General features: G+C 43.4%; 1 protein-coding gene across 8 annotated transcripts in view; it reads right to left on the bottom strand.

Moving 5' to 3' along the window:
* LOC112252674 (anoctamin-1) overlaps positions 1 to 12020 on the bottom strand; it is a 66947-nt gene that overhangs the window by 18647 nt on the left and 36280 nt on the right. For 2 of the 8 annotated variants that reach the window (XM_024424120.2, XM_024424119.2), the window contains 11 exons: positions 10330 to 10490; positions 8005 to 8087; positions 7607 to 7618; positions 6814 to 6885; positions 6440 to 6514; positions 5300 to 5374; positions 4045 to 4246; positions 3205 to 3316; positions 2949 to 3006; positions 2287 to 2387; positions 1774 to 1916 (listed from right to left, as the gene is read on the bottom strand). In XM_024424120.2, coding sequence (XP_024279888.2) covers positions 1774 to 1916; positions 2287 to 2387; positions 2949 to 3006; positions 3205 to 3316; positions 4045 to 4246; positions 5300 to 5374; positions 6440 to 6514; positions 6814 to 6885; positions 7607 to 7618; positions 8005 to 8087; positions 10330 to 10490 — 1094 coding nt within the window. The remainder of the gene's footprint in view (positions 1 to 1773; positions 1917 to 2286; positions 2388 to 2948; positions 3007 to 3204; positions 3317 to 4044; positions 4247 to 5299; positions 5375 to 6439; positions 6515 to 6813; positions 6886 to 7606; positions 7619 to 8004; positions 8088 to 10329; positions 10491 to 12020) is intronic. The other 6 variants (XM_024424123.2, XM_024424122.2, XM_042323344.1 and 3 more) reach the window with 3 other exon arrangements.

The raw sequence follows: 12020 nt of genomic DNA, 5'->3' as shown, positions 1-12020 counted from the left end.
TTCTACTCAATCAATGTTACTTTACAAAAGTAGTAAACACAAATACAGAATTTGAATAATAAAAAACTTAAGATCCTATCCCCCAAATCTTTTTTCCCCCATACAGCCTTTGCAACACATTATCCAATACCCTGTTAAATATTTAAGTCATAAATATCTTCTACTAGCTCATCAAAAGACATGGGCTCTAATTACCTAGCTGAGGAAAAAGGCCTGTGGGTCTCTCATCTATTAATTGTGTCTATCTTTGACATTTGCTAAAGCCAGCCACCTGAGGTTTCATCAGCATTCAAGTCAATACAAAATAAAAGCCGGTTTGAAGCTGGAGCCAAACTCAGTACAGTGGGACTAAAAAGCTTTGCTTATTTGATGCAATTAATTGACCATCGTTTCTAAACAAACATGAAGGCCTATCAGAATTCTCTCACGACGGGCTACATCTAAAGATCTCCATAACAACAAAAACAAGGATATTTGTTTTATTCATCACAGGGTCTCACTGGTCCTCTGGCCAACAGAAATAAACCCTGAGTTTACTCAGTAGAGACCCCAGTCCTCACAGTTTCCACAACTTTTACTGTGCCACTTCCTGTTGACATGACAGTGTTCCAGGCCGAATACACTGCAGTCACAATGCACGCATCAACCAATGGCTGTGTGGCACGTCATCGACTGCTTAGTCGGGCACCTCGGGCATCAGATTGCTAGATCATATGATGTGGTCAGCTGATTCGTTAAACACCTATCCAGGTGCTATGTGATCCGTCATGCGACTGCAAAATAGTCTACCTAGAATGCTACCATTCTGCTGACCTTGAAAGGGACCTTCTTCCACCTGCTGTGACACTTGTCTTTGAATGAAGGTGCCAACTAACCAGCTTGTGGATTGTGCTACCAGTGGTCCTTCACATGTTATCACCTTTTGAGGATAACATGTATGAAAGCATTTACAACAGTGATATTGTCCTAAACTCTTGGGAAAAAGGGTGCTATCCAGAACATGAAAGGGTTCTCCGGCTGTCCCCTTAGGATAACCACCTGAAGAACCATTTTTGGTTCCAGGTAGAACCCTATTGGGTTCTACATAGAACCCTTTCCCCAGAGGGTTCTACATGGAACCCAAAATAGTTCTACCTGGAACCAAAAACAGTTCTATGGGGACAACCAAAAAAAAAACTCTTCTCTAAGAGTAGTATGTGATCAAAAATAAAATTCAACACGGGAATGGAACCTTCTTCACAGTACAGTACAGCTATTTCTGACCAAAGCCCACTCGAATTGCCATAGCAGAGGTGTGTAGTGTGAAATATCTGCCATACTAAAAACATGTCACAGTGCAGCAGCAGAATGGGTTTGGTTACCTCACACCTAGAACACAGGCAACAGTTCCCTCACAACTCAATTGGAACATAAAGGAGAATCAGAAATGCTGTTGTTACCTTGCTTTCAAACCAAGGTGCATGAAAAATGGAGAAAACAAGCAGAGAAAGAAGAGGATTTTTAAATAAACTGGACAATGTAGACAAGACATGCATATCCAGATTACGATTTGCATGGCATTGAATGTAATTAAAGGCGACATTCTATATTCAAAACAAATAATTGAGAATAGGGTCTGTCTGACTGAATGGCCCTGCTACCGAAGGTCTCACAGGGAGCTCTGGCAGTGTCAGAGGGTTCAACAAACGCACACATAAACGCTGGCACTCACGCTCGCAAGCACACACACTCGTACGCACGTCCACACACACGCGCACACAGAGAGAGACTCACTCATCTCCATGTACTCTGGAGTGAGGCCTGCGAAGGGCTCTAGGAAGTGGTCCGTCTCATAGCGCTGTAACTTCTTCTCCCTCTCCTCTTCCTGGAAGGACCTTCTCTTAGACTTGATGTACCTGATCAACTTCTTCAGCTTCCTGCACACAAAGGATCACAATCATAAGACGCCATACAGCATATAGGGCAGTTACAGACAGGGACACAGTCGCAAACAGGGACACAGTCGCAAACAGGGACACAGTCGCAGACAGGGACACAGTTACAGTCAGAGCCAAAGGCAGGCAGTGGCACAGGAACATAGTCACAGTGGAGGGACAGGGACAGGAACACAGTCATGATTTGGGATCAAATCAGCATAGAAAAGTACTTATGGGCCTGGCATTTGCATCCTTGATATTTATTTATATAATGTATTTAACCTTTATTTAACTAGGCAAGTCAGATATGCAGACTTTGTTTTGTGGTGTGTGTGACGAGGCTGGCGTGTGCGCTTGTGTGTGTACTCACGGGATGCCGATTTCAAATAAATTGTTCTGGATGAGTTGCTTTCCCAACATGGTGATACTGAGCTGAATACACAACTCCATCAGACATCCTCCATGAGCACACTGCAGAGAAGAAGAAAAAAAACACTAGTTAAACACTTCTGTACTGTAACACACTTCCATTACAGAAAGACTAACATGATAAAAGACAAGTACTAAGGACGGGATTCGAACAAACCCAGATTTACGACTTCCTCACAGCAAAAGGCAATTTCCCTGACATTCAAAGAGATCGAAGTTCACTGTAAACGCTGCGTATCGGCTCAAGAGAGACAATGGTAGCCGTTTATCTATGTTTGATTGAATCCCAGCCTAACACTGTTCTTAGCGTTTTGATTGACAGCTTCAAGAGAGCAGCACTTGAATTCTACAGATTTATTTTGAATATGTGAACTCCTAATTTATGTTCCTAGGTTAACTAACAGTGTTTAATTCGTAGCCATCTGCTCTTAATGACATTATACTTCACTATGCAATATGATAACACGTATGAAAATTAAATATACCTGTATAACATGGCAAATAATGTGATAAATCTTTAATAAAACTCTCTAAAATTACTGTTCATGATGCAGAGTTTTCTCAGAGACTGAGAGGAGGGTTTATAGTGAAAAAGTGTTTAACCTCTTCCATGCGGTACGACTCAAACACATACAGATAACTTCCAGGTCGTCCAACAAGCCTGTATGAGGAGACATGAGGAAGGAAGTCGGGAGAGGCAACACTGAGAGAAACTCTATGACCTCTCACTTACATAGACTGTGACATTAAAATGGCACGACATAAGATAGCATAGCGGAAAAGCATTGCATAACACCACATTGCGTCACAAGCTCACACAGAACAATTGGGGGTAGAGAAAGCAGGTGCGGAAACTCACCTGCCTCTGAAGAATGCTATGTATATGATGGGAGTAAAGGCATTCACAAACTTTAGGACGAACGTCTTGAATATCAACCTCTCCTCAAAGCTCCTGTCTGTCTTTGGGACCTCTGAGAAAACAGACAGGAGATGAACAGACGTTAAACGAGTAACTTAGAAGGCCATTGCTGCTCGAGACTTGACTCGAAAAGAGAACAGTAGGATCAGCACGAGGCCTATAGAGGAAGAGGAGTGTTAGAGGGTTTCTGCATAAGCGCTTTGTGACCTCTGCTGAAGTAAAAAAAATGTAAAAAGAAAAAAAAGGGCTTTATAAATACATTTGATCGATTAGATCATTCAGTACACCTAATGACGGTACGTTTGTTGTCACTTAGATGCAAATACATTTTGGAGCTATATTCAGTGGGAAAAGTCGGTGGCACAGTGACGCAGTACATTGGCCTGTTGTTAGAAATGGCCAACGGAAATCCTTGCTAGCGGGGACACAGCTAATAGGGAAGTTGCCGGACTGTCAATGCAAAATGCACACTTTACTTTCTGTAAATGGGTCTTGCCCGAGGAATTGTTCAAACAAGTTGTCAGACTGACCTAGGACACTGATAAATAGAACCCAAAATGCCTTGTTGATAGCTTGGGACAGTCTTTAAAAGCACATTAAATGTGCCATATGCATGTATTATTATTATTACAGTATCGGAATTAGGTTGTCAGGCTGACATCCCGAGGACATGCAGAGATAGGGAATCTTTCTTCCATGACTTGATTTTGTATACCATGTACTGTACTTGATGGTTACTGGATGTGCATGCCCTACTTCTATACAAGTTGCCAGACGTACCGAGGACAGTGAGCCAGCGGGCCACGGCTCCGTAGACCTCGTCCAGGATCAGAATGACCACCAGGTTGATGATTGCGGCCGTTGTTTTTACCATCAGACGGACGTTGGATCGCGTCGTGGGGTTGTTGCTCATGTGCAGCGCTGCCGTGATGGATATCCGGTAGAGGATGACCCCGAACACTATAGCAAAGGTCACCCCGATCTGGAAAGAGGTGACAGGGATAAGGCCTCCCGACAAAGGTCAATACTGGTAGGTTTGGTTTTGAGAATCTTTTCCAGCGTGCCGTCAAACGCTTAGGTACAGTATCATCTGTTACACAGTTTAGGAATTGTAGGTCTAAGCCCTTAGATCAAAATATCTACTAAGCTAACGTATGGAATTGTTTTAAGATGGTAATAAAATTAATCATTTATCCATTTGATTTAAAATTTTAGGACCACTGTAGGTATAAAAATATTTACATACAAAATATTTGATGAAAATTTGACCTTTACTGCTATAGCCCATAGAGACACATTGAATAACACATTTGTGCATGGCAAAACAGACAGTCGGAAAATAAATGATAAGGAATAAGGTTTCAAAGTGTCTGTCCCATATCTGAGAGATATAAGAAAAAGTAGGAAAAATAATGTTTCGACCCATGTTTTCTCACGTTATTCGTGGCACATTTGACCCCCTATACACTTTTTGACATTTTTAAAGCCCGGTACTGTTTTACCTTCAGACCACTCCTCTGAAGCCGACACCTTTGTGAGAGTCCCCCCTTTCGATATTGGTGACATATTAGTTTGTAGCTCCGACGGTTCGGTCTGGAGAGTCAGTTTTGTGAGAAAACCTCTTTGAAATGAGGACATCCGACGACTGACGGAAAGTTTTTGGATGTCATAGAGCCAAACCACCAACACTGACTTGTTCATGAGTCTCATCTGTCGATGGCGGTGACATATTAGTTTGTAGCTCAAAACGGTTCAGGTTTTACAGACGAGTTTGTGACGATTTTCTTGTCTGGATCCTCTCACGTGTAGAAAAATACCGCTTTCACAAGCCCCATGTTATGGAATAGGCACACACTTTATATCGTCGGAAAGAGGGGATTGAGATGCAGCCACTACAAGAAACGGTAAGTCTATAGAATAAACACACAGGGAGCTATTCAACATTCAAAATGATGTCATTGTTGACGCACAGGTTTATTTTATGAACAATGTATGCCCCTTGGCAGTTGTGCTTTGCTAAATGGGTTGGACTCACCATCAGAAGCATCATGACTATGTTGGTCATGTATGCTGGTAACCGGTCTCTGCAGGTCAGCTTTTCTTTTTCAGTCTAAAAGAGGGGAGAAAATATTCAGATCTATAGGAGGTGCAGCCAAGTCTACTGTTACTGTTGGCACGTGGAAAACATCGCAGCCAGTCAGCAGAAGAATCCAAACAGCAATGGAGGAGGGAGAGGAGAAAAGCTGGTGTTTTGATGCTGACAAACCATTACGCCGAAATAAACGTTTCAAACTGAATTATTCAAGCCTGGAAGTCAAGACGACAGTGTTCCAACAGTTTATTCACTGTATATTTCAAGCATTTAGTCATTCATCGTTCTCATCATTCCATTCTCTATGCAGCAAATCTCAGGCAGAACATGACTAGTGTCTAAAATGGCACCTTATTCCCTACATACAGTAGTGCACTATTTTCGACCAGAGCCCTGTAACAAGCCCTACGGCTTCGGTCAAAAGTAGGGCACAGTATATGGAATGGGGTGGCATTTTCGACGGAGCCAAGTCAATGAAGGGGTCAGCACCTTCCAGCAGCCATTTTGGAACAGAACAGGCTAACATGCTGTCCATGGAAGTACAAGAAAACAAACCATACAGTCTCCATCTCATTACCAGGACATTTTCAACATGCACCAAGCACCAGGCACTGTCACTATGGCGATCCAGGCACTATCGCTATGGAGAATTCAGATTCAAGTTACACAGAATAGAACAACAAATAAAAGAACAAGAAAGTCAAGAAAGAAGTGCACTGGTTCTGACAGACGGTGACAGTGTGCGTATGTGCATGTGTGTGTGTGTGTGTGTGTGTGTGTGTGTGTGAGAGAGAGTGTGAGAGTGAGTGTGAGAGTGAGAGTGTGAGAGAGAGAGAGAGAGAGAGAGAGAGAGAGAGAGAGTGAGTGTATGTGTGTGGGGGTGGGGGGGGTCTTAGTGAGGGGGCTGTTTAGGTCAAATGGACAGAGATGTCAAGTCACATCTTACTGTAACCCTTATACTCTATTTGTACTTTGTACTGGGAATTGTTGTGAAAATGTGCAACATGCTTTACAGACAAAAGAGCAGTTTCTCTCTATTCATTGAAATAGGCCAGGAGGAGGAGGCGAGGACACTAAAAGTACCAGTTTAAGCCCAGCCATGGCAGATTGAACCGTTTGCTTCCATTTGTTTGTTGGTTCTTCTGCTATCTCTGTAGGCTTCATAGAGTCAGAGGACACAAACACAACAAACCACAAGACAAAGAGGTAAAAGAAGACAAGACAAAACACACGCTAGTCATGTAAAGGTGTAAAGACTGTTATAAGACATACAATCTCACTGTAGTCTTTTAAGACCTGTGTGGTACGAGTGTCACGTCAATCTACCACAGGAGAGGATTGAATCATTATGTAAGAGGCAAACACTTTTCCAAACATCAGGAGTCAAGAAGAGACTGCAAATCAATTCACAGAAGAAGTTGGATGACAGTAAAAACCCAGGAATAAGCAATCAGTACCTTGTGCGTCTTGTGTTCTTTCTTCAGGGACTTCTGCATAACGCAGAGCTCGTACTCAGCTCTCGGGTGGTCCTAAGGATGTAATAGAGGCAGAAGCACTTAACACTGTATGAGGGCTGACTGGGATACATAGAATCCTCCCATCAGGTGCAGAATTTAACACAGCCGTTAAGGATGTCACTGTCCGTCCAACTGGGTCAACAAACCCGGCGTCGAGGTGAGGTTATACAGTCAAGTCAAGTTCTACAGTATAAAGTAGGGCGAAGATTTTCAAAGACTACAGTTATCTGCAGTTGCTGGTACCCAATCAGGTTCTACCTATTTCTACTGAGATGGGTAGGACATTATCACAAAGACAAGGCTGCAGTTGCTGCTGGTCTGGAGCAGGATGGATCTTTGCAGAGGGGACAGGTCAGGGGAGACAGAGAGAGACAGAGAGAGGACTGGCCAGGCCAGGAGATTGTGGGCCGGTGAGCTGGACCTGGCATCCGACTCCAAGGAGACAGGATGTTTCAGGTGCTGTAAAGCAGGCCAGAAGCAGTGGCCATTAGGGTTGTAAAATTCTCAGGTATTATACAGCAAACCCCAGTTGGAAGTTTGCAGAATTTTGTAACCCTAGATGGCATTCAGAGAAGGAGTAGTGGTTCAATGGGTCGTGGTAGTTTGTGGGTGCTTTAGGAGGGCGTGAAGGTGTCCATGGACAGTCTGAAGAAGAGCCAGTGTGGGGGGGTAGCAAAGCCGGATGGTGACCGAGGGGGAAAAGGATATTTGTGTAAAATGAAATGTTCCAAACCTTCAGCTCTTCCTGTAGGTACCCACGGGGGAAAGAGGAGGACAAGAGAGTTACAAAAATCTCTCAACCTTGAAATCTTTTTGAAAATGGACTTGAAGAAAAAGAAAATTCTGTCATAGTCTATTGTGACAGTTAATATTACTGTCTCCAAATAAAACAACACTGACAAGACAACTGAAATGTAGTTATGCCACATTTTCTCTTCTATTCAGTTTTCCATGGCTCGTGATGGAATTATGAATAATTAACTATTTGTGGAGAAAGTATTCCTGGGAAGTAAGAGCAGTATTTTGAAACAAACAACAACTCGTGGCGTTATTTGGTCAGTCTACAATATGGCGCTCCCATTCACAAACAAATAGCAGTGAAATGCAAGACACCGAACGGAGAGCACTCACCTCCTCCTCCTCGAAGCCGGTCAGATCCCATTCGTAGTTGAGACGCATCTGTCTTCTCTTCCAGTGCTCCATGAACATGGCAGCTGCAGAAACACGACGCGGTTAAGAGTTAACGCTTAAGAGCCCCTTTGAACGCACAAAGAACATTATCCACAATATCAACAAGAGTGTCAGTCCCTCCATCTAGAGTGCTGTCTATGAACTTTGAGAAGGGTCACACGTCCAAAGCCTCCTCCCCCAGCTGTAAGCACCAACAAGGTGATGCGGCTGCCTTTTTGATGTTTTTCCAATCCCAGATGGTACAGTTTGATGCAAATCTAAAGCCATTCAATCTCCTTAAAGCGTTTTATTCAGCAGTTTTTTCAACATTGGGCAGATTATGCAGAAAGTTACGTGGACGGGTGTCCTGCGTGGCTCAGTTGGTGGAACGTGCTGCTTGCGCAGTCAGGGTTATGGGTTCAATTCCTGGCGCCACCCGTACATAAAACGCACGCATGCATGACTGTACGATGCTTTGGATGAAAGTGTCTGTTAAATGGTATATTTGTATTAGTTATTATCAGTGACTCTGGCAGTCCAATTATGGCTCCTCAACCAGACTAGAAGGATAATTAGTGCGGCATAATAAAGGTGCTAAAATTAAGATTGCAGTGATCAATTATTACATGTATAATGAGCAAAATGATCAATTGCCACGTGGGATGAGGGGCTAAACCTGTGAAACGTTTTGACATGGATTGAAGGTAGGTATTTTCTAGTCCAGTGGAACAGCAAGGGCGGTGGCAGTCTATATGCAGACAGGCACCTGGGGCGATAGCATGTTCTACATTTCCTCCGTATAATGGTCATCCACGAAAGAGAGGGGATACGCCGAGACTGGATGAGTGACCCCGGGATGAAGGAGTCTGGATGAGCGAGACGTCACGACTATACTGTTTCCCATAGTGTTGACGTCGAGCGACTGAATGAAAAAGAACCCCTATGTGGAGGATGACAATGTGTACAGGTGTCTGACTACATTAGGGATGCTGGTATGTACATTTGTGGATAACCAAAACATCATTTTGTGCTCACAATATTGACTCTGACAACAGAGGCAGGGAGGGCATACAGACAATTATTTAAAAATATGCATCATTTATTTGACTTCAGTTGGCCTGAAACGCCCTTCATAATGGCACCTTTAATCCTAGTAGATCGGTAATGCCCTACGTCCTACTTCCAACAGTGAGGGACCCCAGTTGCATCACTCTTTCCGTAGTTGAACAACAACGAGACACAACATACTGTACTACTTGAACCGTGTACTGTGCTGTATCCTACAAAGCCTCATCCACGCCTGTCACATCACCGCCAGATGATAACGCCCAGTAGTGAAAATAACACACACAAATAAATCCCAGGGCTGTACCTGTGCCCTCATACAGTGCTCCAGTCTATTGCTTCCTCCCTTCAGTCTCAGGCCACACAGGACCATCGTTACTGTGACACTGAACAGAGCACAGGAATGCATCACCAAAGAGTCCGTTTTTTATAGTGAATGTGGTTTAATTCACTTCAGTAAGACACTATACAGTCTAGTCTACAGGGCTTAGTGTTGCTTGGACAGCCATAGAGGATAGAGAGAATAGTGGATGCAGATGGTCGGAAAATGAACGGAAGAAAGAAAGAAAGAAGACAACCCGGGAGACTAAACATCTGGAAGAAGAAAATAGATGGAGCTGAGAAAAAGGAGTTTGTCCTATTGTTTCGAGGGGTCCTGTGTGGCTCCGTCTCTACCGACGCCAAGGCCGTAGGTTCATTTCCTGCAGGGATCACATACACACACTAAAAACATATGCACTGTACTGTCAGTCGCAGGTGGGAAGCTGTACAGAGGAAATAGTCTGTCTAACTGTGCCCTCTAAGCACACAACTATCTCCATGTTTGAACACTTTGGATAAACACATCTGCTAAGTTGCCTATATCATTTTTGTATAATTTTTTTTTACAAAAGTTGAGATGCACTTCGGATAAAAATGAACTGTCTGGCTCAGTCCGGAACTGTTACATTTTAGTATCATCTTGTCCAAGCAAGAACGGCCCATTGGGCAATAGCCTATTTCCTGTTTTTGTAGTGTGCGGCAGCTTGATGTACAGGTCCACCCCATGTACAGGATGCTATTCTATCGCTGGGCTTCACAGTACTGTCCGAGTGGTTGATTATTGAGTATTTGTCCCTGTTAAATAAATCCTACAGACACAGACAGTGTCCTACAATCCTACAGACAGAAATAAAGTTGTGCTGTTATGTTATGTGGTGTGGACGAGCCTCAGCCTCTTACCCCAGAGGGCCATGAAGATGGAGAAGAAGACGGTGGCAGGGTTGTCAAAGAGGTGGCTGGCCCGGGCCGTCCCGCAGGCTTCCTTCAGTTTCCAGTAGTTACAGGCTCTGTCACACAGCGGGCACATGGTGATGTTGTTCCTGGGGTGGCAGATCTCCATGCTGTAAAGAGGGAAGATGGTTGGAAGGAGGTGTAGAGGAAGGGGGGGGTAGACAAACAGTCAGCCCTCTTCATCTCACTACCACCAGTGTTATTAGGCCAGCCTGTCAAGCCAATGTTTCCCCTATATTCCTTTAGCAGCTGTGGCCCGTCATTGCTAAATCGTTGCCACCACTCCCCCAAAAATATGTATTTGTATTCTGCAGAGATGCTCTTTTAAATGAATAGTGCAAGATTTTGGCAGAATGGATACTCATGGACACCATTTATGTCTCTACATGCAGTTCAAAGGAAGTAGCTAACTAGCATTAGTGCAATTGCTAATTAGCACAATGACAGCTATTAGCTGTTCCTGTTGACTTCCAGTCATTGCGCTAACTTTAGTTAGCGATGGTCCTCGAAAACTACCTTGAACATCCTCAAACCGCACACAGAGACATACAAATGGTCTCCATGAGATCATATGCCTCTGGGTAAGAAATAAAATAGCTCAATTGCCAAAATCTTGCATTATCCCTTTAAGATTATATTTAACATTATCTCTTGCGTTATCCCTTTAAGATCAGTGACAAGTTACATCATATATTTGTAACAAACAGAGCACAGTGCAGTGGCACGCGGTAGTTACATTTCAGATGGTGTCAACATACAGTAACATACATTTTTGTGCATTTTGGAGTGGAATGCCTTTAAAACAATATCACCAGAAGTGACCTTCTCATAGTCGTTCTACAACATCCAATCCCCATCCCTCGCTACCTTGTCCACCACCGTTGAAAGAAATCCTAGGAGAACCACTGCAAGCTATAGGGACTTTTGACTTCTATAGATCTAATATACAGTATTATAATATTATAGTGAGTATTGAATAAATCATCGTAAATATGGTGAATGTACACATGCCCAGAGTTCGCTGAAGCGACTATTGATGAAAATATTTACACAATAATGTCAGGGATCTGGATTGTGTAGTTTAGCTGGCTCTAGTCTCACGAGCCAGGCTCTCAACACAGTAGAACGCTGGAGCTCGAGGCTAAGTCTAAGTATGTTCAGTTCCTGTGAACTCTAGTGGCAGAGAATTGAGACACAGAGAGCAGTGTGGAACTATCCTGACTGAGACCAGAGACGTTAGCCAGGGATGAAGCCTTGTCGTCTATTCTAACATCAACCAGATGTTGGTCGTTAGAAATCACCCCTTCTTGTCTCCGGAGGAACACGTTTCCTTGTTTCCTTTTTATTGTTCTGAACTGCCAAACCAAGACTAAGCTTAAGGCAGCAGGCAGTAGGAAGTGACCTGGTCTATCTTGTCAATGCTTTATTCAACTGCATTATTTATGCTAGCAGGAAGTGAAGATGATTGAATACAAAATCGTTTACATGTCTGTTTGTTCTATCTTTGGCCAAGGCTTGAAGTTGAGCACTTGTCAGTTACCATGGCACAGTTCCTCTCTACTGTGTGTCACCATCCCACTGTTTACCACTCTACAGCCTAAAGCTGTCTGTCTGTCACAATATTTGAAGCGATTCAATTG

This window comes from Oncorhynchus tshawytscha, linkage group LG06, assembly GCF_018296145.1.
Source record: "Oncorhynchus tshawytscha isolate Ot180627B linkage group LG06, Otsh_v2.0, whole genome shotgun sequence".
In the NCBI taxonomy this organism is placed as follows: Eukaryota; Metazoa; Chordata; class Actinopteri; order Salmoniformes; family Salmonidae; genus Oncorhynchus; species Oncorhynchus tshawytscha.
This window is presented reverse-complemented; position numbering and strand designations above follow the sequence as displayed.